We start from the raw sequence: 25,931 nt of genomic DNA, 5'->3' as shown, positions 1-25,931 counted from the left end.
ACAAAACAGTGCCTTGGCATAGAGAAAGAAGCGTAGAGATTGTAGTCTGTCATTGTGTAAACAAAAATAGTGTTTACATTTTTTATTTAAAAAAGGCATTAAATACAAATTATATTTGAACAAAAACATTTCCTTTCTTGAAGAAAGTCATAGCTGTATAACTTCTATATTTTAGTAACATAAGCTTTTAAAAGAATCAAAATAGGTTTAAAAGAAAACAAACAAACAAACGAACGAACGAACGAACAAACAAACAAAAAGCAATTACCCGTGAACGGAGGGATCTTTAAAAGTGACTTGCGGGCAAGAAGTGACCCTAACATTGCACAGAATGAGGGTGGCAAGCTTTTCGCAAGATCAACTATAGCTTTAACCTTGTTGACCTTGTTGTTCTTTGCAATACAAGCTTGGCCTCAGCTTTATTTCACTTTACTTTAGCTTCGTTCAGCTTAGGGTTAGCTAAAGTCGAGCTTAGATTTAGCTTAGTTCATACCATAGAAACATCTACAAAACCTGAAGATTTCAACTAGAGAGCTTACACAAAACGATTCGAATGTGAATAGCATCTTTGCTAAACTAACGAACGTCGCCTCGCACTCCACGCTGTACGACAAATCTAAAACAAAACAAAAAAAGATTTTAGTGATTATATTCCCGAAAATATGCTGACTTCTATGTATTCACTACTGTGCAATCAATGGGTCACTGAATTGTTCTCAATGACATTGACAAAAGTTTGGATCAGCTTATATTTCTTTCTTTTTAGCATAAAGTTCACATATGCCTCTTTAGACATTTAGCTGGCCTGAAACAACATGTTTATTTATATAAAAAATATTTCAAGACACAATTATGGTGGGGCAAATAGCTACGCATACTTCCCCAGAATCAAGTCTGATAATGTTTAGCACCAAACATCATTTGTTTAGTCTCTTTTGTAGAGTTGTTTGGGAGGGGGTCGTGGGGCTTAGCTTTCAGCAGATGCTATGCTAGGAAGCTAATGGGTGGGCTACTTCTCTGGCACCCTTCACTTTTCAAGTCTTTTCTCAGGAGTCAAAAAACGTGTCGTCATGTTGGATCGTAGCTTTGGGGTGAAATAACGGACAATACGCAAGTAGGCCGAGGCTAAAACAACCCGCATCATTACCCAACGCATTTTTTGCATGGGGTCCTTTAAGGCATCGATTATAAAAACTGCCTGAAAATTTATATTTCTAGCTTAGGACTATACAGCGATTTTGCAGCGGTAATTCAAGCCCCGTAGCATTACGGTTACATTCAAACCCAAAACAAAAACAGAGATGCTTTTAGCAAAGGCCTTAAAATGTCAAACGACAGTAATGGCCAATAATTTTATATTTGGAGCGTCAATCTTTTATTCAAAGTGCATCTGGTGAGATGATGCTCACATTTTAGGGCCGTATCAATGCTGTTTGATGCCCCGACTCCACCAGCAGGACAAAGAACTGTATTACTACTGTAAGCTGGTGGTGGATCCAAAATAATTTAACGTAAATGATAATATTACGGTATTCCAATAAAAAAAATGTCCCGTATAGAATAGTTTACAAATTCAATTCTCAATAGCTGAATTTCTCTACAGATCTGATTGAGAATGAGGTTTTGTCCTGTTTGTTTATACAAGCTGGAAGTTTGGTTGTGTGGCGAGGCCGTAATAACAGGCTGAAGTTTGTATTCGATGAGGGGCCAAAGTGCATGAAGTGCTTGTGCTTAAGATGGATTCATTGGCAAGAGTCGCCTAGTGCCACTGAGCATGCCCAGTTTAAACGACACTACACCAGGAGGACAGAAACAGGAAGTGGGACGAAGAGAGAGATCTGCTGTTTGTCATAGCAGAAATGAAGAGATAAATACATGCTGTTGTAAAAAACAGAGAGAGAGAGAGAAAGTTGACGCTATATACGCTCATAGTAATCCCTCATATATGCTCGGGCTTAACATGCTGTTATTGACGGCTGAATTTAGTTGAGAGTTTGCTTGTATTTCTGATGTTTGTATATACAAAACAGAAAATCTCTCTCTCTTTCATTCTGACTTCTCTTATTTTCGTCACTCCCCCAAAAGTGATTGATGGTCACGTGCCTCAGCATACAAGTGGACGATCAGCTTTGGGACATCTTGAAAAATCTCCTCCCCCACGTTTACTTTGTATTCATGCAGTTCTTTTGGGGAGACATCTCTCTTTCGCTGTCTCTCACTTATTTCTTCTCCAGGTTATAGCAGTGGACTTGGCCTTTATCCTTTTTGTCGAAGCCTGGCAGAGACTGTCCGTACTTGTCGACGCACCAGCAGTAACCTCTTTTGCGGCCTTTGGATGGCTGACACTGTGAGACGGGAAGAGAAATGCATAACCATACGATATTTGGAACACGTATATGCAAAACAGAAAACATCCTGCAAATGGAAGGGACGTTGCCATAAACACACATTTTTCATTGCATCACACTTAGGTGAGAGAGAGTAGCACCAGTACTAGAGCCAAAGGGAGAGAGAGAGACGGAGAGAGAGAGATTAGGGTAAAAGAATGTCAGGGGATTCAAGGGAACACATTAAAGAAACAGCAAGTTTAGTCTAGATTTTGCAATGCCTAAACATCCTCAATACATGATGAATTTATGTAAAAGGCAAACATGGGTACAAAAACAGGTCAACATATGTACTCCAGCTGTCACTGGGAAAGTACCCTTCAAAAAGGTCCATAATAGGTTTCGATTTAGGTACAGATATACATTTGGTACCAAAAAACCTTTGAGATACTAATATGAACTCTTAAGGTGCAAAGCAGTACTTTTTTTGAAAGTATACTGCCCCAGTGACAGCTGGGGTACATATTTTAAAGGGACTTTTTTTGAAAATATGCTCATTTTCCAGCTCCCCTAGAGTTACACATTAGATTTTTACCGTTTTGGAATCCATTCAGCCGATCTCAATCGCAATGATATTACACAGCACCTGAAAATAGTCCCCTGCTATTGAAAGTAACCAAGGGGACTATTTTCGGGCAGTGCGTAATATCATTGCGCCTGCTGCGGCCATGTTACGGCAGCAAAGTCCTTGATTATTACGGCAGAATGAGAGTAAAGTTCCTAGCCATATCTTCCTTGAAAATCACAACTTTTAATTTTTAGTCGGTCTTAGTACATGATATAACTACAGAAGCGTCAAGTTTTAAATAAGTAAAATTTCGAAACCCTTTTCATTTTTGAGCGTGATGCTAATGGTCTAATCAGATTCAATGGATTATGCTAAGCTATGCAAAAAGTGGTCGCTCCAGACCCGGAGATCAGCTAAATTCTAAAATGGTAAAAAATCGAATGTTAAACTTTAGGGGGAGCTGGAAAATGAGCATATTTTCAAAAAAAGTGGAATGTCTCTTTAAAAGTTCTGACCAAACTGAGCTCACGGAAAGTCGTGTTATAGTCACAAAAAATTTTATTCATTTATTCGTGTCCACGAATGTCTTTTTTGTGTCACACGCACAAATTTGTATAAATTGTTTTTCATGTCCTTGCCATGACTTTCTTTTTCATGTTGTCTCATTGTTTTTTTCTAATTTCTTACCATTTTTGCTTGGGTTTGGGGTTAGATTCACTTTCACTGTTACATTTTTAGACCACCTAACCCAAACCCCAAATCTAACCCCAACTCCAGGGGTGATTTAAAATAGGCAAAAAATGCAAAAACAATACAAAAAAAGAAACGAAAAAGAAAGTTGTGCCACGGACACGAAAAACTATTTATAGAAATTTGTGCTAAGTGACACGAAAAAGACATTAAGGCAAAAAAAGATGAATTTTGTGCCATGGAAATTAATAAATGAATAAAAAATTTTGTGACTATAACACGACTTGCCGTGAGATCATGTTGGTTCTGAAAGTGTACAGTTTTAATACCTGTTTTTAGAAAATATTTCGAATTTAGTGTATTTTTCTAGTATAATGCACAAACCAGACATTTTTCACTTTATTTTGTTCAATTTATTTTCAAACAAGAAACAAACAATTCGGCAATGGCCACAAATTACCCACACAGAGTAGATATTTTTAATCAAAGAAAAAAAATTCACTGGAATAAATGACATTTTTGAGTAGAAAACTACTGCCTGCATTATGCAACCTGAAGCTTTACAAATGATAAAACAAAAAACTTAATATATAAAAATGTATATTACACCATATACAAGATTTAGGGTCACATGGCATTTTTGTTTATTATGTTTCATGAATTTATGTTTATTTTTTAACAAACAATATAACCCATTGCCTTCCATAGCAAGGTTTATCCTATGTTGAGATCTGCGTATAGAATCTTACTCTGGTTTATTTCCCTGTCTCTCTCTCTCTCTTGGCAGTTAGCATGAGACATGTGCAAGTCAAACATCACATCTTAGTTGGAAGAATGTGTGACGGCCATTCATAGTGAGTGTGTGTTTATGTGCGTATGAGACAGAAAAATCGATGCAAAAAGCGACCGTCTCCTGTGGTTAGAGGAACACGCACAAGCACACACACACACCATACTGTCTACAGTTTCTGCCATTGTTTACATTTGCCGATTATTTACATGCAAGTTTTGACAACTTGTGAATATCGCTGCCTACTGAAAGACACTCGGGCAAACTCAGTTTCGCATTTACGACAGCCTTAAATGCCTCCGTCGGGCCTGTTGCTGATGAAATTGTGATTTTGTGTTCATAAAGACATAGTTGAAGGTAAATTTGGCCCAACTAAAATATTTGCCATGGACAGTTAAAGAGCTGCTAGAACTATTTTAGGAAACTGGCATCCACTTAAAGTCATCTGGAGCTTATTATACTACACAGGCCAAATAAACACACACATACACACACAAACAAACACGCACACACTCATATATCCTACGGTTAATAAGAACATATTTGCTTGGTCATGAGAAGAAAAGGGAGGCAGGAAGGCAGGAAGGAAGGAAGGAAGAAAAATTAACAAACATTGTGAGTGGAAGAAGTGGATGAGTCAGAAAAAGAGAGAGAGAGAAAGACTGAAAGAGAGATCAAAAGCAGTTTTATTGAAAGAGTACCGAATTAAAATAGCTCAAGCAGAACAAGAGCAGTCTGGGAATGAAACCTGGCCTCTACAGGGGCTGCTGCACATGTTACACTCATCCATTCGTTTTCAATTGTCTTTTCTAAAATAAGTAACATATCACTTCGAAAGATCTTTTAATTGTTTATGTCTCTCTGAGAGAAAGATTAAGTGTACTGGAAACCAGAGCTACATTTATAAATGATGAGGTTACAATACAAGGACCTGTGGTCAGGTGATGGATCCAGCAGGTTGGATGGAAGAGGGGGGGTGGACTGGCTGTATGGTTCCACAATACCTTTCTGTTGAACAAAAGTGTAATGATAATGGTTGTACAAACTATGAAAAGGCTAAAAAAATGTTTGACTGAAAGGCAAAGATATTGGATAAAACAAAATTGAGCACTCCTATTACTATGAATAGGAGATATTAGGTGTGTTCGACATCATGCGGCGCTGCACAGACCGATCGGCGGCTGGCTCGAAGCAGTGCATTGCCATAAGAAATTTTGTCCGCTTGAGCTGGCCCCGGTGGCATGTGACTGTGACGTATGGCATTTACTGCGAGAGCAATTCGAGAACAGCCAGCTGGCTCAGTTTGATTCAGACGTTGGTCCTATAGTGTAGTACGTGATCTTTATAAATCATTTTAATGTAACTAGGAAGGTAACAGAATGCAGGGACCGAATGCATGTAAATTCATACAATATGTCTAAGTTACAGAAGCCATCAATTGATTACAAAAATAAATGTGCACAAAAAAAAAAAAAAAGTTTCTTAAATCTAAAACGTTTACTTTATAAGTAAAAGGTCCATAATAAGGCATTAATAAGGCATTAATTAAGGATTAATTAAGTATATAATTATACGACATTAACAATAAATTACAGCTAATTAATATAATATAATTATTTTTAATAAGTAATTAATAAATAACTGAAAATATAGTATATAGTAATATAGTAATATAGTATCTGAATAAATAGTATGACTTTGTTAGCCAATATTTACTTAATAAACCTAAGTTTAAATTTTGTGTACTAAGTAAAGTATATAATGCATATTAGTGAAATTTGAGATTGAAAGCAATATTGAGAGCAATTATGCTTATTACTATTAGAACTGCCACCAATACAATACAATACATCTTCTAATAAAGACAATTTGACACCCTGTTCTGAAGTAAATTTTTAATCTTCAATTACTGATTGGTCTTTACATTTATTGATAATTTTTAGGCCAACAATATATAAGATTTGTATTGATTTTACAACACTGTTACTAAATGGCTAAAAATCTTCAGGGCTTGGCATTAACGCTTGTCTGGGACAAGTGAAGTTTTTCGATGGGCATTGTTGGCAGTTCTAGTAATAAGCCATAATTGCGCTCAATATTGCTCAAATTTCACTAATATAGAATTATATACTTTAATTATATATTTACTTAGTAAACATAATTAAAACATTTGTTATTAATATTATTTAGTAAATATTGGCTAACATAGTCATGCTATTTATAGGTACTTAGTAGTAATGGGTAATACTGTATAGTAGTATATTTTCAGTTGATCAATAATTACTCTTTTTTTATGGTTAATAAGCTGTAATTTATTGTTAATATAGTATAACTATATTAATTAATACTTAATTAATGCCTTACTAATGCATTATTATGGACCCCTAAAATAAATACAATTTTTTATCTTTTATTGTGTACATTACATATTTTTCCTTTATTTTTTGCCTTTAATGCATTAATTTTGTAAATTGCATAAATATAAAATACATTTCATAAACAGATTTAGCAATTTAGTGAATGGCATTCATGGGGACTGTTACGTATACAGAATAAAAGTACTGCGAGAGTGATCCGAGAACAGCCGACTGGCTCAGCCGGCACATCTTCTACAGAACAGCTGCAAGGAGTTCTGATGATGACATATCTCTTCGTGATTGGTCGCCTCACTGATGACAACAATCAGATGCCTTTCATGTTTAATCCAACCTTCAGTTCCATTAATAAACATTATATATTCATGTTTTTTATAACAGGTAAAACTCCTTAATATAACTTAAATATGTTATATGGTGCCATATAAACAATTTAAATGAAAATAAGCGAAAGACAAAACTTGTTTCCCGCTACTTTCAGGCATACAGCATAAACAGCAACTAAAATATTCAATATTAAGGGTTTCTGGTTGTAACTTTTATTAAAAAGATTTGTTTTTTTGACAAATTCATCTGATTCACTTCATTTGCGATTAAAAAAGGAAACTGGGCGCACACGTCACTCCTTCTTCAACTTCTCCCATGACTGCAAGCGGCAAACCTCACTGATTGCTCTCAATATGGCGTTCTAGTGATGAAAGTCCCCTTTTCCAGTTTAAAGAACCAATCATCAATTGATAAAGAGTGACGATTTTCTGGGGGAGGGGATCTATACAGAGTCGCGTGAGACGATTGCCAACCTGTGCGCATGTGCAGTAGCTGAAACAACCTCGAAAAAGGTGTTTTTGCTGCAATTTGAGCTTAAGAAACAAAAGTTATGGTACAGTTGATTCCAGGTTTAATTGATGAGCAGAAATATGTTGTTAAATTGTGATTTTAGAGATATCTTTCTTATTTAAGTACATAGGACTTTAGTTTTGCATGACTTGCAAACATTGTCGGCGAGTGACACGACTTCCCTGAAGAGACTTTGCTTAAGGGTTATTTGAGAAACAAAAAATGGTTCCTCAGTGGCAGTTTTTTAAAAGTGAAATAAATAAATAAATATTTATAAAAAAGGGATCCAGATAAATAGGTTAAATAGGATAAATAGGATACAGATAATCATTCGGATTCTGCTTTTTCCGGTATGAATTTATCTCTCTGGGTATTTACTGCTGTAGGTGCTGAGCTGCTTTGCTTTATGGGAATGTTTACACACACAGGATGCATTCTTTATGATACGACTGAAGCCATGGATTCACTAAAATACTAACCAAGCAGTAAAACCTTTCCATGTAAATCAAGTACTTGGTCGCTAGGTTACTATTTTCGTGGTGAAGCAATGATAGCCCTGCCCACTGTTAAATCTCATTAGTCTAAAATCCTACTTCACCTAACTACATATATCATACATTAGCAATTATAATGCCACCGTGTTAGAAAAAAGGGAGAAAAATTGTCCCCAGCTGTCACTGGGGCAGTATCCTTTTAAAGGGTCCTATATTAACCATTTAGGTACAGATATGTATACATTTGGTATCTTTGAGGTACTAATATGCATTCTTTGGTACCAATGTATACCTCTGAGGTACTCACATGAACTTTTGGTACCAATGTGTACCTCTGAGGTACGCACATGCACTCTTTGGTACCACTGTGTACCTCTGAGGTACTCACATGCACTCTTTGGTACCAATGTGTACCTCTGAGGTAGTCATATCGACTCTTTGGTACCAATGTGTACCTCTGAGGTACTCACATGAACTCTTTGGTACTAGGGCTGTAACGATTAATCGTGCAAATGCGTGTTTTCTCAATTAATGAATTACGGTGAAATCCCGGAACATCCCAAAGCCAGGGGGCTCGTGCAGAAACTCCCTTTGTGCCACAGAAGAAGTAGCATTCCACGCTATTCCAGGAAAGGTCAGGAATATTTATATTGCTGTTCTTCATATTGTTTCAAGTATTTTCATGATTATAAACAATATTTTGAATGATTTTGTTTAAGGAGTGTTGCTTTTTTAAATGCAAGTTAAAAACAACAATGATTTTAGATTGATAAGGACTTCCTACTGACCAAATGCCATAGTACACGCACAAGCTGTGCATGTAACACAGAATCGCAGCCTTGCGATTCAGAATGACACACGATTAATCGTTACAGCCCTATTTGGTACCAATGTGTACCTCTGAGGTACTCACATGCACTCTTTGGTGCCAATGTGTACCTCTGAGGTAGTCATAGGGACTCTTTAGTACCAATGTGTACCTCTGATGTACTAATATGAACTCTTTGGTACCAATATGTACCTTTGAGGTACTCACATGAACTCTTTGGTACCAATGTGTACCTCTGAGGTACTCACATGAACTCTTTGGTACCAATGTGTACTTCTGAGGTACTCACATGAACTCTTTGGTACCAATGTGTACCTCTGAGGTACTCACATGAACACTTTGGTACCAATGTGTACCTCTGAGGTACACATGAACTCTTTGGTACCAATACCTCAGAGGTAGTCATATGGACTCTTTGGTGCTAATTTGTACCTCTGACATACTATTATGAAATCTTTAGTACCAATGTGTACCTCTGATGTACTATTATGAAATCTTTGGTACCAATGTTTCCCTTTGAGGTACTAATATGAACTCTTCAGGTGCAAAGGTGTAATTTTTTTAGGGGTCCGCCGCAGTCACAGCTAAAGACCATTTTTGACCCTTTTATCTGACAGTGCATGCTGCACAGCATTTTCACTTTCGGTTGAAATTGCAGACAAATTACATCTAGTCAAGACATGGTAAACTAACTATCAATTAAGACCGACCGGTCAAATACGTTACACATTACAGCATGTCCACTCACCACACATAGTGACTTGATTGATGATTGACTGCTTTATGTGTTTGTTTGTATCAGTGAGAGACAAGGAGGTGTATTTAGGGTGCGGGGCACAACCCTGTCAGCGTGGCGGCTTCTGGAGTCTGTAACACAGCAGACCTGTGTAAGTGTGTATGTGGGAGAGGGAGAAAGAGAGCATGTGTGTGCGCTTGCGCGACTGTGTGTGTGTATATGTGTGTGTCACAAAGCAAGCCTCAGTCAACGCTGGCCCATAATGATGCCCTCATGGGCAGCAGGAAGGCGGAAGGGCATTAAAAGCAGCCACAGGGTAAACACAGACTCATAAAACACACACACACACAATACTGTATGTGAATGCAGCAACTGCATGTGAATGAGACTCTTTGCCAGACTATGAACAGTGTGGGCATGTGTGTGTGTTTGTGTGTGGTGCATGTAGTCTGGTGCAGACGTTTGTCCTGTAGTGTAGTACGTGATCATTAGAAAATCATTTTGGTGTGAACTAGAAAGGCAACAGAATGCAAGGACTGAATGCATGTGAATACGTGTATGTTATATAAAATAAATTGCATAAAAAAATTTAGCAATTTGTGAACGGCATTCATGGCACCATTTTGCAGTCCTTATTTATATAAAATGAATAGCTTTTTATCAATCCCTCGTTTTTTTTTTAACTCTGCATTACCGAGATATCAATCAACGTGAGATCTTAATTGGGTTGCAGAGCCCTGGTAGAGCCAGTAGATCAGCAACAGCACAGGACTAAAGTAGCCTGGGTGAGAGATGAGTCTGGCCTGGGAAGCCAAGGGCAAGGGGGGAGTGGGGGCGCTGGGGCCAGTATGCCTGGCCTCCACCAACACACTGAGCCAATTCATATAATCAAGGCTAAAATTAGCAGGGATTGGACTCTGCTCTCCACGGGAATGGCCTTCAGACACACACAAACCCCCACATCCATACACAAATGCTCCCATAACAGATCTTATTCCGGGGAGCGCAGGGACCCCCAGGCACCCGGGACATCTACAGTTCACTTGTGTGAGTATGTATGCATAAGGTTTGCGTGGGTTTGTTTGTGATGCGGAAATAAATACGGGTGATTGCGATCTCAGGGTCGACTCTGACTCGGGCTCCAGTTTAAACCAGGCAGAGTTGGAATGGAGAAGAGTGGAAACTGATTGGCTTGATCTTCATTAGAGACAGTCTCATGTGTGGACACAGAATGTCTCACAGATGTTCCTTTATTACAAGCAGAGATCCAACCAAAAGATCTTTCCAGACAAACGAGGCTATATTTGTGCCAGGCTGCCTGATACAGGAGAGGATGTAGCTGTTTTTGGTGCCACGGTTTAAATTTAGTGAGTCATTTGTACTCATACACTTTTGTTATGTCTTCTGTCCACCTGAGCTTACGCCATTTGCCAGCGTCGCATTTTCAAGATGCATGACACACGTCTTCACATAACAATATCCTATCTGTCTGCTTATATTGTGGACGTGAATGCACTGATTTATTTCCATATATGAATCAGAGAATTTCGGACCTTGTTCACACTGAGTGCGTATACATGCAGAGAATAAGCAGATAACTAGCAAAAATCTGCTTATTAAAGAAACTGTTTTCATGCGTTTACATCCAAATCAATAAACCGGCTATGCAGACAACTGCGTTTACATGGGACTTGGAGATTTGTCAGGTTTCTCGCAGGTAGTGACGTCACCGCCTATATATATATAAACGTATGGCTAGGAAAAGTTTCAAAATGACAAAATAGATTAACTGCAACTCTGCTAGTCTTTAAGATTCTCACAGGACTCCATAAATTTTAAGATGGCCACATGATAGTTAATCACATACAGAAGAGTACAGAGGACAGGAAATGATGGAGGGGGTATGGAAAAAAGGATCGAGGAATGTCACAAGCCGGATTTACACTCACGTCAAAGGACCCAGGCTCAGAGTGTCAAAGCACGTGCACTAACCGCTAGTCCATGTTCTTGAGCGCTTCTTTATTTGTTGCAGGTGCCACTAAAAGGCTCTAGCATCTCATTGGTTTTGATGCAAACCATCTGCAAGACCTTCATCTCTCACCTTGAGGGTTTGCTGAATGTGCTTCTTTAGATATCCAGCCTTAACCTATCATCACTTTCGTTCCGACCAAAGGTACAGAGAACCCTCCAGCGCAGCCGGTCTCCCACCCCAAAACACCCCCAGTCCCTTCAATGGACCTACATGTTTAGTAGAACCACATGCTATCTAAACGTGTGCGGGTAAATTACTGTCAGTTCATTCTTGCACAGGCAATAGCAGATAGGTAGATTCCATACCCTGCAGCTTTGGCATGTGTTTTACATCAATTGCAAATCTCTTTTTCACCCTAAACGTTGCTTTTTAAAAACACCCTCTTGATCTCTGCCTTTCAAAGTGGCTTCAGTATTGTCCAGTATGAATTTTCTTAGAAAGAATGATAAATAGATAAATAAAATCTATTTATTAAATAAAATTACATATAGAGATAATTATCTAAATCATATATACACCATGTCCTACCTACAATGTATTATCTACAACCATTAAAACAAAACACACAGTTACAATAAAGATACATGTCGTTTATCAAGAAGTTATAAAACCATTAACTGCATATGCAAATGCAGTATTAGCATAGCTTGTGGTTGTGGGATGACACAGCAGGATCTCATGTGAATTCGTAACTATTTAACAAAGTAGCTATTTCATTTAAATTCATATAAGGTGAAGTTTACAAAAACGTATAACTTTTAAAAATTAATAAACCCTAAAGACCCAAGTATGGTTCATTTTTTTATGCGTATGCGAGAGTCTATACAGTGTGTGTGATGCAGTTTTTGTGATCAGAAGAGTGCGCTTGTACAGTATGGAGGACCACAAGAGTCATGCAAAATGTAATAAAGAACTTCAATATTTAATAACTACCTGGACAATAAAAATAGCAATTAATAGATTTGTTTAAAAATTCATTAATTAATCTATAAATAAATAGACAAAGTTATAAAAAAATCATTATGTAAGATTTTATTAGGCAATAAAAAGTGAGATTATAAAAATAACGTAGAAATGAAATATTAATCCATTAATAAATAGTTCAAATTAATATAAAAATTTATAAAAACAACATAAAATACTCAATAAGTTCATCATTTTAAATTGCATTTATAAATTCTTAATTAAATAATGGAATTTCAAAATGTATTTCAAAAAGCGATTTAAAAAGAGAAATAAATAACTGGATTTATAAATTGAATTACAAATACAGGTTTAAATTAGGCATTTAAAAGGGCATTTCCGTTTAACTTTTCTGTTTTCATTTTCCCAATGATTCTCCTTATTCTTTTCGCTATTGGATTTGCTTTTCGTTTTAGCCTCTCTATTTAGCTTTTCCGTGACTCTTTGGGTCCTTGCAAATGGTCAAATGAGAAATGCAAATTAGCTATGGCCAGGAGGATGTAACAAGCTCGCTGATTGGCTCTGATTGTACGTCATGCGCAGATTTATAGATCTCAGATGAGGACCCAAAGAGTCACGGAAAAGCTAAATAGAGAGGCTAAAACGAAAAGCAAATCCAATAGCGAAAAGAATAAGGAGAACCAACGGGGAAATGAAAACAGAAAAGTCAAACGGAAATGCCCTTTTAAATGCCTAATTTAAACCTGTATTTGTAATTCAATTTATAAATCCAGTTATTTATTTCTCGTTTTAAATCGCTTTTTGAAATACAATTTGAAATTCCATTATTTAATTAAGAATTTATAAATGCAATTTAAAATAATGAACTTATTGAGTATTTTATGTTGTTTTTATAAATTGTTATATTAATTTGAATTATTTATTAATGGATTAATATTTCATTTCTATGTTATTTTTATAATCTCATTTTTTATTGCCTAATAAAATGTTACATAATGATTTTTTGTAACTTTGTCTATTTATTTATAGATTAATTAATGAATTTTTAAACAAATCTATTAATTGCTATTTTTATTGTCCAGGTAGTTATTAAAAATTGAAGTTCTTTATTACATTTTGCATGACTCTTGTGTGACTCTTAAAGCCCGATTTATAGTCGTGCGTAGGTGCCGTAGTTACGGCGTAGGCTATCCGTAGCCTGTGCGTAGCCGGACGTGCACCTCGCAAAAATTTTAACAGGGCGTCAGATCTACGCGGACCGCAAGCGCTGTGATTGGTCCACCAGAAACCCTCCCAGGAGGCAAAAAAAACTGCGTCATAAGTATTTCCGTTTGTGATGGTGAAAACCAAGATGAGCTAAGTTGAGGAGTGATTTAACTCAAACTGCAACAAAAGTCTTTGTTTATTTACTTCCATCATTGCTGGTCATCTCAAATTATACACAACAAGTTGCAGTTTCTTCTTCGTTTGTGGGTTAAGTTGCTAAGCTTCTTCTTCTTTGACGTTCGCACTGCTACTGTGGTTACAAGCGTGGTTACTGCCTACCAGCGGTCTGCGCGTGTATTTGACGACGACGCAAAAGTATAAATGAAAACTGCACGGAACCTACACCGTAGGACCTACGCACAACTATAACGAGCCCTTAACCCTGTCCCTAAATTCATTGTCACTGGGATTAAAGCTAAAACTACTAAAATGCACAAAATGCATTTAATGAGATCATTTATACCAATCAACCACCTTGTAAAAGAGACTCAGCAACTATGAAAGCTATGCACTTACATAATAATTGCAATTGAACTTTTCTAGTTTTATAGTTGGGAAAATGTGAGTGCGTGCGTCCCAAATTTCCCTCTAATCTCTGTTTTCACCCTTTCAAAGTGCCCTTGGTATTGTTTAGGATACTGCAATGCGGTACTTAAAATGGTTTGCCATTGTATAAATCCAACAAAAAAATCTGTCTACCTCAATTTTACCAAATCTCATTAGGGCCATTGATGTGGGCCTTTTGACTCATGCCTTTAATAAGGGGTTTGTTGGTGACTCACAGATTTCCAAGAATTCCTTTTCCCAACTTCCTTCTCTTGTTCGGATGCACTGATGCTCAATTGTCAATTGAGGAAACCACACATATTTTCATGTACCAGCATGCGGATACAAATAGGCCCTCACCCGGATTACCCCACCACACACACACACACAAACTTTTTCAGATACTGTTTTGCTACGGTTGCCATAGCAGCTACTGTTATCCTGTTGATGAATGGTGCTGGTAGAATAAAGCTTTAAAGATCTGGGCTGATAATGCACAGCTTGTATGTTTTGTCTCAAGTAAGGATGACTAAAAATAGTATCTCTGACTTCATCTTGGGCAAAGTATGGCCCGCATGGGGTATAAGCCCTGTAATTGGTGTAATGTAAGGTACTTGAAATAAAAAGCATGTGGAGAAGAAGAGCACAGTAACTTGGGTAAAAGCTAATTACCTGTTTTTTCTTGTAGAAACCCCTTTGGTCACAGTTTGGAATGCGGAAGCCTCTTGGGTTCAGCACGTTTGAGATCTTAAAACTCTTCAGAACGCTCTCCATCTCCCGACGGCACGGGCCCTGAACAAATGCATGCCACAAAAGCTGTTACAGACAATGTTTGGCCTACAAACTCAATAAACGATTTGAGAAATCTCTAGTTTACTGTCATAAAAATGGTCCACTTGGGCAGTACCCTTTCAATTACACAAGTACACCTTTCCACCTAAGTTCATACTGTAGTAGTACCTCAGAAGTACTACAAATATATTCATATCTGTAACTGTCCCAGTGACAGCTAGGGACATTTCTTTTCCATTTTTGTTCTCACAGTGTACAGTACTTACATATTCAGTTTCTCTTTTTGACTCCAGACTGAAGTTTTGAATATCTGTATGGACCCCGTTGGACACCGGTTCCACTTTATAAAAGCTTTGGGATTTCTTATCTTGTTCTTTTTGCATTGTCATCAGTTTACTGTTGTGTTGTGAAGAACTTTTGGCCTCTGGCGCGGTCCGCTGCCCTCCCTGCGTGTCTCTGGAAACAACTGTGGTGTGCTGGACCACTTCAGTTGCCACAGCGCCTGTTATCCGGGTACCATTGGAGATATGTTCCTCTCCTTCCTCATCAGGGTTATCTGAATGATGAGGATGAGAGGGGTGATAACGCTACAGATTTTCAAAATTGACTTTTCAAACTATAAACATATAAATACAGTCTAGATGACCTAGTCAAACTCACTTATGACTAGTGAAATGGTTCATTCTTGATCTTTAATATGATTATGGTATCTGACAGTTTTGTATCAGAGATTTTATTTGTACAAATGCATAAATGAATTGCATGAGTCCAAAAGTAGGCTTTTTTACTCTGTAATACAGCTAGAAAGTGTTAAGGCACATTTGAAAAAGGCTGCAAGAAAGAAAGAGATATGGGGGGAGTGAAAGTGTGAGAGTATTTATAGGGCCTAAGTTGGAATCATTAGAGACAGGACAAGACCACCTGACCCGAACCCAGAAACCAAATACGGCAGCAGGACGAAGCATTCGCCTGCTTCCACTAACATGGTCCGGTATATTGGTCTGACCAGCAAACTTTACATGCTTTCCTCCCAGTAAAGACTTTTCTGTAAATACACATACAGCCTATTCAATGGAAACATTGGTTTTATTACTCTCTTCTTATCCCACACCAATTCAAAACGACCTTTTTAGATTCTACTAAATTACATTTAAGCAATATGTTAAATAATACTTCATTTGCATGTGGACTCATTGGTTTCAAATCGTTGCTACACAATGTGCCTATTTAGTGTAAATGGTCTCGTGCTGGGTTTGCTTTGTACAAAGATGGTCCCTAGCTGTCACAGGGGCAGTACCCTTTTAAAAAGTACATCTTTGCAACAGAAGACTTTATTTTAGTTCCTCGAAGGTACACATTGGTACCAAAGAGTGAATAGTATAGCAAAGGTACATAATGGTACCAAATGTATACAAACATATGTACCTAAATGGTACATATTAGTACTTTTTTGAAGGGTACTGCCCAAGTGACAGCTAGAGACCATTTTGACTTATTTTTGATTAGATAATACATTGCAGGTGTCATCTTATGGATACCACCTATATATGCTCAAACATAATAATACTTGGCGAAATGCGAAAGCTTGCAACGCAATGTCCCAAACTGCACTCTAATCTCTTTTCTCTAACCACATTGTAGTTTCCCAAATCCAAGCACATGCAGCCGAACAACATTAAATGGTCCAATGAGAAATGCATTTGTCAGCATCAACAAATGCCTGGCGAGAAGGGAGGGAGAAGATGAATTATGGTATTCTTTAAACATGCTGTCCTTTTGGGGGTTTTACAGCACTTGTCTGTAAAATAAATATTCACTCTCCGACAGTACATAACAAAGCAGAGCTCTCGCAGGAATGAGAGACCAATAAACAGCTGGAGCATAAGAGAAGATATTTAGAGGAACAGAAACAAAACAGGCCATTAAAGATGGAAAGCGATTGACAAAAACAGGAAGAGAGATTAAGTATTTGTAAAAGTAATTTTTTTCAAAAGAACTTGTTGCTGGGTTGCCTAAAGGGTTTAATTTTTTATATTGGCATAACCAATGCAAAAAGGTTGGGGGCAAAACGGTCAACCTATCAAGGTAGAAGGAGAGAGACTTAGAAACCTCTAAAAAAAATGTAAGAGTCTCATATTTATGTTGATTCTCACAGTTTACCAACAAACACTACAATAAAAAGGAACAAAATGCAGTTTTTTGACGTCAACTTTTTAAAGTTTATCTTAAAAACAGGCAAAGATTATATATTTATTTATTTATTTATTTATATTTTTATATATTCTATATTATATATAAACAAAAAAATTGCTATAGAAATAAAAATCTTCTGAAATGTATATATGTATGAGTCTGTGTTTAAATATACAAAATTATAATACACAGAACAGACACATATATTAAGCAAAAATGCACTTTTATTTTGTATGTGATTAATCGCGATTAATCTTTGCGCAGCTATACTAAGAACTGTCAGTATGTAGACAGCAGACTCCAGTTTTGTAAAGTATTTGAATATCTTTTTGCCTACTGTGTACATTGACAGAGTATTCATCATATTAGCACTTTTGCTCTCTACTCAACTACATTTTTGAATGAGTATAACATACGTACTCTTTACTACTGTACATTATTACACATTTCTTGTTAGATTTTGCAACACAGATGTGTAAATGGTACTTTTCCAAATACCCACACTTCTTACTGAGCTTAAAAGTCTTAAAATGCTCTGTGCCCTTAATGCACACAAAATCTCATCACACTATCTCTATTTTCAAGAGTACTTGTATCCCATCATTCATAATGTTCAGAAACTTGTGTGTCTTTAAATCACTTTAAGAAAAATGTATTAGATATTACACGTAATTTGGTATTTTAACGTTAAGTGTTAGACACTTTATTGGTGCAGACTGCAGATATTTTTTGGATTTTGTAAAACAAAAAAGCATTTGCAAACGCTTTTATCAAAATTATTCAATTGTGTCATCTATTACATAGGGACTACTGAACAGATATTTACATTTACAAAGCTGCATATGGCACAACACATGCACATAGCTTATGAGTCCTTTTAAAAGTCCCAAGGCCTAATGGCTTTTTTAATAAAGAAAAAACAAGAGATGATCAACAAAATATTATTAAATATTATTACACAGTGACAGTAAACTGTGACTTTTTTATCGTACTTAATATTATTTCATCTATACTTTGTATCAAGGAGATCCTTTAGAAAGTTGTTGTTTTTACTTAGAGTCTGTTGTGTAAATCTTGTTTAACTTCAACATTGAGGTGTTCAGTTGTAATTCTGTGTGGTAAACTATTGTGCATTTTTGAGCAAATACCTTTAATATAAGATCCTTTGGACTTTTATTCAAGCAGTACTGAAATCGCTCACATGAAACTTGGAGTCGTTTTTGCAATAAGATACTGTATCTCTGGATTTAAAGGTGGGGTGCATGATCTCTAAAAGCCAATAGGTGTGTTCGACTTCATGCGGCGCTGCGCAGACCGATCGGTGGCTGACTTGAAGCAGTACGTGCATTCTGGTTAGTAATTTTGTCCGACTTAAGCTGGCGCTGCAGGCACGTGTCATGTGGTTTTTAAGTACCGCGAGAGCTATTCGAGATCAGCCGCCTGAGTTAGCCAGCGCAGTTCGCGAAGAGGAGCTGCACGGGCTGTAATGACGACACAGCTGTTTCAATTGGTCGGATTCACCACATGACAACAATCACGTGTGTTTCGTGTGTATTTTCACGCCCACAGTTCCACAAATGCTCACAAATCTGTATTTTAACAGTTAAATGTAGTCGCGATGTTATATTGTGTCATCTTCATCAAAATTAAATGGATAAAAACCGTAGACCCCACAACATTGGTATTTAAATAATATATGCTTATGTTGAACTTTATTCTTGTAAAAACAGATGCTGTAAGCCTCTTCAGTTCCACTCATGCTCATACACGGACATTCACAACAGTATAATTCACTTTTTATGTAGTTTACATCTTACAAATCATGTTTAATGCGATTAAGCAAGCAAACGACACGTGATCAGCCAACTACGGGAAGCACAGCGCGTCCGACTTCACGTCTCCGTTTTCAGCTCCTCCCCGCCTGCACGCGGCTAATCTCGCCGATCGGTTACATCCAGCCGCAGCCGATGTCGACCACACCTAACGTTGACATTTAAAAATCACCTAAACAAACACGCCCCTACCCCAATAGATTCTGGACCTTCTTTTGATAGACCCGCCCCACACATACACAACCCAGGCAACGATGTGGGTTAGTAGACACGCCCCTTACTGCTGATTGGCTACAAGTGTGTTTTGGTACTTGGCCCGACTCCCTTTTCCAAAGTGTTTTTCAAAAATCATGCACCCCGCCTTTAAAGATGGTTAACTCTTTACACATCTGGAAGACGCAAGTATGTATGGAGCTATAAATAAATGTAGATTGTTATAGGAAAAATACATCTGGATTACCCAAAGATAGAATTTGATGATATACGTTTGAGTCCTATCTTCAACAATAACATTAACTTGGTAGACTTGGTAGATCTGAGCTCAGTTTGTGACATTGTTGAAATCTATTCTGAAATTCGAAAGGAGACATTTGTAAAATATTTCTAGTTCAAATGTTTATTTGTCACACACATTTATATTCCTTATACAACTTGCAGTAAAATGTAGGTAAGCACATAAAGATTTCTGGGTCTTTTCTCAGGAGAAATATTTGAGACACTGGACTCTTAAACAATAGTTCCCATTTGCTCTCCATTTAATCTCACTGATGATAAAATATAGAGATATTAAAAAGATCTCATCTGCATTTTTTCTTTCTTATGGTGCAATGGCATTCTTGTCAAAGTATATGGATTCAGCTAGGGTGACCATTGCCTAGCAGAGACATAATTGGGGACAGGGTGGTGGTTGATATCAAGAGATCTTCCTGCATTGCAAAGTTCCAGATAGAAAGTCAAACATGGTTAAGTCAAGAAGAAAGACTAAAAAAAGGTGAAGATTTGTAAAGATAGTGGACAGAGTTTAGCAGAGAGGAAAGTTAAGCGAAAACAGATTCTCTCTCTCTGTCTCTCTCTCTCTCTCTCCTTCTGTATGTGTGTGTGCACTTGTGGCACACCAAACACTCTTCTGTAACCATGGCAGCTGTACTCCAAACCAGAATGAAACCATGCCTTCATTGGTGATGACATAACAACATCAACATCAACAACATCAACTACAACAACAACAACAATAACATGGACTTCGGCAACAAAACAACTCAAACAAATTAAGTAATTGCAATGACAGCACATAATGATGACCCTCAGCACGTGGAACATGTTGATTCCTGCTTTCCCCTGCCTGCATGACCCACGATCCCGCTTGCGTAAACAAATCTAAGATAGAGGAGCACAATCGAGGGCCATCTAATTCAGGAACTTGGAAAATATCAAAGTTTAACCCCAATGTAAACTTTTACAACTTTTTATGGCTTTTCAGTAGCCTGTTTTAAAATCGCGCAACCTCACGTGTTTGTTTAAACCCAAACGAGCAAACTATTTAACGGTCAGTGTGAATGAGAGCTTAAAACCAAGCCAAGAGGAAGATAGAGATATGCCGCGGGCATATAAATGAACGTGGCTGACCGCACTCGAGGCGACATCGCAATTACGCGTTTTCACCAATAGTGGCCCGCAGCAGGTGGATCTCATTACGCAGAACGAATCCGCCTCTTCTGATATAACTGCACGCGCACAAACAACGTCATAACTCATAACCTCATAATCTTTCATCTTCGTTTCTTTTTGCCACTGTTGCCACCCAGAACCACGCTGGGCCACACTACTACCAGACCAATCAAACCCTTCAAAAATATCATAATTCATGTGTGGCAAAGCCCACAGCGGGGTGGAGCCACGCACACCATGGCAATGAAGGCCTGCTCTCTGGTTGGCCAGAAGTGTGTAATTACCATAAAGTGTGGTATGATGGGAAAGCAGCACTGAACAGCAGCACAGGCTGAAATGAAAGGGCAGCGGAGAGAGAAACATGAGGTAAAGCAGTACTGTAAAACAGTTGGCGCCCCCAAACTGCTTTTTAAAAGTGACTCTGGCTCCTAACAATAGCCTTTGTGTGTGTGACAATGTCATGGTTGATAGCTTCAACACACCACTGCGGCTCTTTCAAATAACAAGAGAGGGTAAAAACAAATTCACTTGGGCAGGCTTGACGTCAGTTACGACTGAGAATGCCACTTATTGTGGATCTGTGTCTATGCATGTGCGTGTGTGTCTAGAGTCTTCCCTACTCTTAAGGAATTCACTTGGATGAATGTATTGGCCTGGGTGCAAGAAAAAGTTCCCATGATTGCATTTGTACAGGAGAACAATCAGTGTTTTGAAAGATGGGGTGCTACATCTCTACCGTATTTCATTCATTAGGTCACCTGGAAATACAATGCTTGGTCAATAACACCAATTGTTTTTAAGTTGTGTTTTGATACTCTCAATGGAGACCTCAAGAGTTCCTAAGCCAAGCAGCGGAGCATCATTTTGAAAACAGTGATCTCCGCTTCTCCGGATGGACTAAATATAAACGAATGTGGCATTCTTAACGATTGGGTTGGTGAGCCCAAATTTTAGGCGCGCACACACACAGATACACAGAGCTGTTTCTCTCTCCATCTCTGGCTCTCTCACCACACACATAAAACAGCATAGAGAGGCCTTGAAACTCGAGCAGGAGAGAACAACGGCGGTAGTGTGTCTGTCTCACGGTGGCTGGACTTCTTGACGACTGCCTGTTACCAGAGGTCGCTGTGTCATGCCGGTAAACCAATGATCACTGTATGGAGATGTTACATACACACGCGCAAGGTTGTATGCAATAGGTAAGCAAACAGCAATGCACTGTCAAGGGTTGTGCATATGCATCTCTCTTTAACAGGCTGTTAGTTCAGGAACCTCCCCGCCCCCCTAAAGAGGAAAGCCGGGGATGAGCGCAGCAGCAGCATTCCCAACATATTAACTGCGTTATGCACAGCAGAGTAAACCCCCGCTGATGCGCGCAACTGCGCGTAATGGCAACATGCCCATGAGCGCGGAAATATGGCACATTTGGCAGGATTGTAAATGCACCACACATTCACAAACTAACAGACACTAAAATGGTTTGCTCAAATGTGCAACGCAAGGTCAAGGGTTCGATGTCAGAGAAAGCAACATCTACTTAAAATATGAACCGAGTGAGCACTGACTGATTAAAATGTACATGTAAATTTTTAAGAGCGCGCTTACCGTGTCCCTGAGGTCCCACCGGATTACCCACCGACCCTTTATCTGGTGCTTTCGTGCACGCTCCCCGTCCCTCCAGCAGAGCCTGCAGCGGTTTGATCTCCCCCGGACGATGCAGACAGCTCAGCCCGGTACCGCAGCGCGCCGTGTACACTCCGCACGCCTGGCCCTCGCTGAGCGCGCACGTCATGCAGCATCCGCAACCCGGCTCCCGTACGCTCTCGCTGCAGTCCCGGGGCAGCGGTTTACACAGCACCAGCGCTCCGTCGTCGCACGGCTCGCAACGGACCACGGGGCTGACGCTTTCAGCCAGCCGGGCGAACGCTGCGAGGAGGGCGGTCAGGCAGAGCGCACACAGTCCCGTCATGGAGCCGAAGGGCTGAACGCGCACACGAGGGTAAGGTCTGGAAAACCGTGCACGGATGTGTGGTTACAGGTCTGTAGAATGAGCTATTAACATATGCCTTAGCAAAAGTGCAAGTTTTAGTGTGGAGCCTGAGTTATGCTGTCACGGTTGGGTCTCTCCATCTGCAAGTGAGTTTAAAGGGAACTTCAGGTTTTATACAGGCAGGAAAGACACGGGCAGTAAGTCACTCCCCCCGGTATGAATTATGTAGTCACCGGTCCTCGGTCTTTAAGGGACTGAGCGCAGCTCTAATGAAATCTCTCAACGCAAGAAACAATGACCGACATACAGTCAATCTTATCCTAAGCATTTATGGGGCATATTTATGTGCACTTGGAAAGCTCGGGTCTCACAGTTTGGAGAGGAATCGGGTTTTGTCCAAAAGGTCATGCTTTTGCAAGCGTTTGGCACCTGTTTACTCCGCACAGGTATGCAACTTAAAGTTATGCTGTATAAAAAACACAGTAGACGACAAATGCTGCTTATTGATAGAATGAAAAAAGAAAACAAGGTTTTACGCGCAAGTGCAGTGATTTACAAAGGTGAGATTACAGTGCAAAACACTATTTATTGGTTAACTTTATAAATCATCTATTTCAAAGGATTGTGTCTCGAAACAGCGGTAGTTCTTGAGACAATTTTTAAATAAAGGCTCAGCTTGTCTTGGTCTCAATCTTGTAATGGTCTTAGACTAAAAGAACTGAGTATTTTATATTAAAAATCAGTTTGTGGGTATCACAAAATTTTCAGTGCATTGCCTGATTTAATTTATAGCATCCTTATTGGATGTAAAGCTCACACTGCAATGTTTCTGGAATGACTTTTATTATTATATTATTATGATTTTTATTATTGTTTTATTATTATAACATTTTAAGGTTATGTGGATCTGGTCTGCCCTTGGTCTTGACTTGGCCCTGCCATTGGTATTGGTCTTGGCTTGGTCTTGGTTTATAGGTGTTCTTGACTATATAACACTATAAAATAGCATAAGAAATTGCAATTGTAACATCATCGAAGATATCAAAAGAACATGCCTCCAGCTTCATCATACAGAATTGATTTACAATAACAGCAGAAAATAACTGCTTTAAAGGGGACATTTCACAATACCTTTTAAAGATGTAAAATAAATCTTTGATGTCCCCAGAGTATGTATGTGAAGTTTTAGCTCAAAATACCATATAGATAATTTATACTACCATGTTAAAATTGCCACTTTGTAGGTGTAAGCAAAAATGTGCTGTTTTTGGGTGTGTCCTTTTAAATGCAAATGAGTTGATCTCTGCACTAAATGGCAGTGCCGTGGTTGGATAATGCAGATTAAGTGGCGGAATTATCCCCTTCTGACATCACAAGAGGAGGCAAATTTCAATTACCTTTTTTTTTTCAAACGCTTGCAAAGAATGGTTTACCAAAACTAAGTTACTGGGTTGTTCTTTATCAAATTTTTTAGGTTGATAGAAGCACTGGGCACCCAATTATAGCACTTAAACAAGAAAAAAGTCAGATTTTTATGATATGTCCCATCACAATTACTAGACAGTTACCAGCTGCTGGTTTCAAACGATCAAATCAGGCTGTTTAAATGACCTGGCCAATACAGCATCAGTCTATAAAGAATGCCTTAGTTACCAGTAAGAACATGCCTCAGTTACCAGTAGTATGCACTACAACATAGTAGGAAATAGTTTGTTCCATGCCAAGGCAGTTTTAGAAATGGCCTAAACCACTTTTCTTTCACCACTGAATATTAGAGGAAATTTTTGAACACTGCAAAACAATGTGGAAAATGCTCTTTGGGTGGTCAGTCTCATGACACCTGCTGTACTGAGATCAGTCCATTCGTCCATACAGAATCTCCATTGTCCATTCGTAACCATCCATGCATCCATCTATCCATCCATCGGTCGGTCAGTTCATCTGTCCATCTATCTTATCCTTTAACCATCTCTTTTTCTCTCTCTCTCTCTCTCTTTCTGTCTATCTCTCCTTCTCTCTGGGTGGTAAGAGATGATTAGAGTGTGGGTTGGATGTTGGATTGAGTGCTTCGGCGCAGAACACCCCTCCTGCCTCTGCTCTGTAATAACACAAAATCTGTACAGGCTGCACAGCTCAGTGCCTCCAATTTTGGGAAAATAAAGGCCTACAGGCCTGCCTGCAGACCCCAGTGTTGAGACTGGCCCACTGAAAACAAGCAGAGGGGGTAAGGAAATACCCCCAGCACTCCCCCACTAACAGCCACCTCTGCTACTAAGATTAGTTTTCCTATGACTCTGCATATTTTTACTTTAGTCTCCTGCTCGGGTTCTTGTTGTCTGTCTGTTTCTGTTTCTTTTTTTATACTCGGAGAATTCCTCGCATTTAGTGATTCTGTACATGAGCGGTCTCCGGGAGCATTCAGGGAATGGAATGTGGAGGGATGGAGCGCTCGGCATGTGGGAGAGAGAGACCTGGACTTGAACGAAAATCACCCCGATCGTAAAATCCGATAAGATACCGATAGCATTCTGGTTCCACCAATGACAACAATCACAGACCTAAATTTTGACAGCTGCACCCAGATCTTATCGGTCCAGTTCCTCTCTGTACTGTAAGTGCAGTGTTACTTATTCAATAAACCCCAACTTTAGCTTTCGAAATCGTTTGTTTGTGTTTAGAAGACCGTGTTTGCTGGCCTATACGGTTGCACGAGGGTTTTGTGCAAGCACGAGTGTTTATTTCTGTGAATATTTTTGCAGCTGTTTAAACGTTTATTGAAAATGCTTCGCTTCAGAGAAGAAGAGCCAAACTGCAGGCCTACACTTCTAATGGTCTTTTACTCTTCATTTCCTTTATAATCCATCTGAATATCACACTCTTATTTGAGTGTCAACACATCCTCAACACTGTCTCTCATTTAAATTCTTCTCTGTTTTTCTGGCCGCTCCCTTAGTTGGATGGTAACACATTAATTGTCCTTCCTGTTCTGCTCTTTGTCAGATATGACAGCCCTCGCTGTGACACACGTTTAATATGAGG

General features: G+C 38.6%; 1 protein-coding gene across 2 annotated transcripts; it reads right to left on the bottom strand.

The window, feature by feature from the left end:
* Nucleotides 1-47: 47 nt before the first annotated feature.
* igfbp3 (insulin-like growth factor binding protein 3) lies at nt 48-23,061 on the bottom strand. 2 transcript variants are annotated; one of them, XM_065257296.2, is made up of 4 exons: nt 22,508-23,061; nt 15,473-15,762; nt 15,087-15,206; nt 48-2,345 (listed from the first exon to the last, which is right to left on the bottom strand). In XM_065257296.2, exons 1-4 carry the CDS (start codon nt 22,869-22,871, stop codon nt 2,220-2,222), a joined length of 900 nt encoding a protein of 299 aa, XP_065113368.1. In that variant the 5' UTR covers nt 22,872-23,061; the 3' UTR covers nt 48-2,219. The 2 variants fall into 2 exon arrangements, with proteins under 2 accessions (XP_065113368.1, XP_065113367.1); XM_065257295.2 differs by lacking the exon at nt 48-2,345 and adding an exon at nt 3,964-5,383.
* Nucleotides 23,062-25,931: the final 2,870 nt, after the last annotated feature.

Source organism: Paramisgurnus dabryanus, chromosome 12, assembly GCF_030506205.2.
Source record: "Paramisgurnus dabryanus chromosome 12, PD_genome_1.1, whole genome shotgun sequence".
NCBI classification, from domain to species: domain Eukaryota; kingdom Metazoa; phylum Chordata; class Actinopteri; order Cypriniformes; family Cobitidae; genus Paramisgurnus; species Paramisgurnus dabryanus.
Note: the sequence above shows the minus strand (reverse complement) of the source record. Positions and strands in the feature narration are given on the sequence as shown.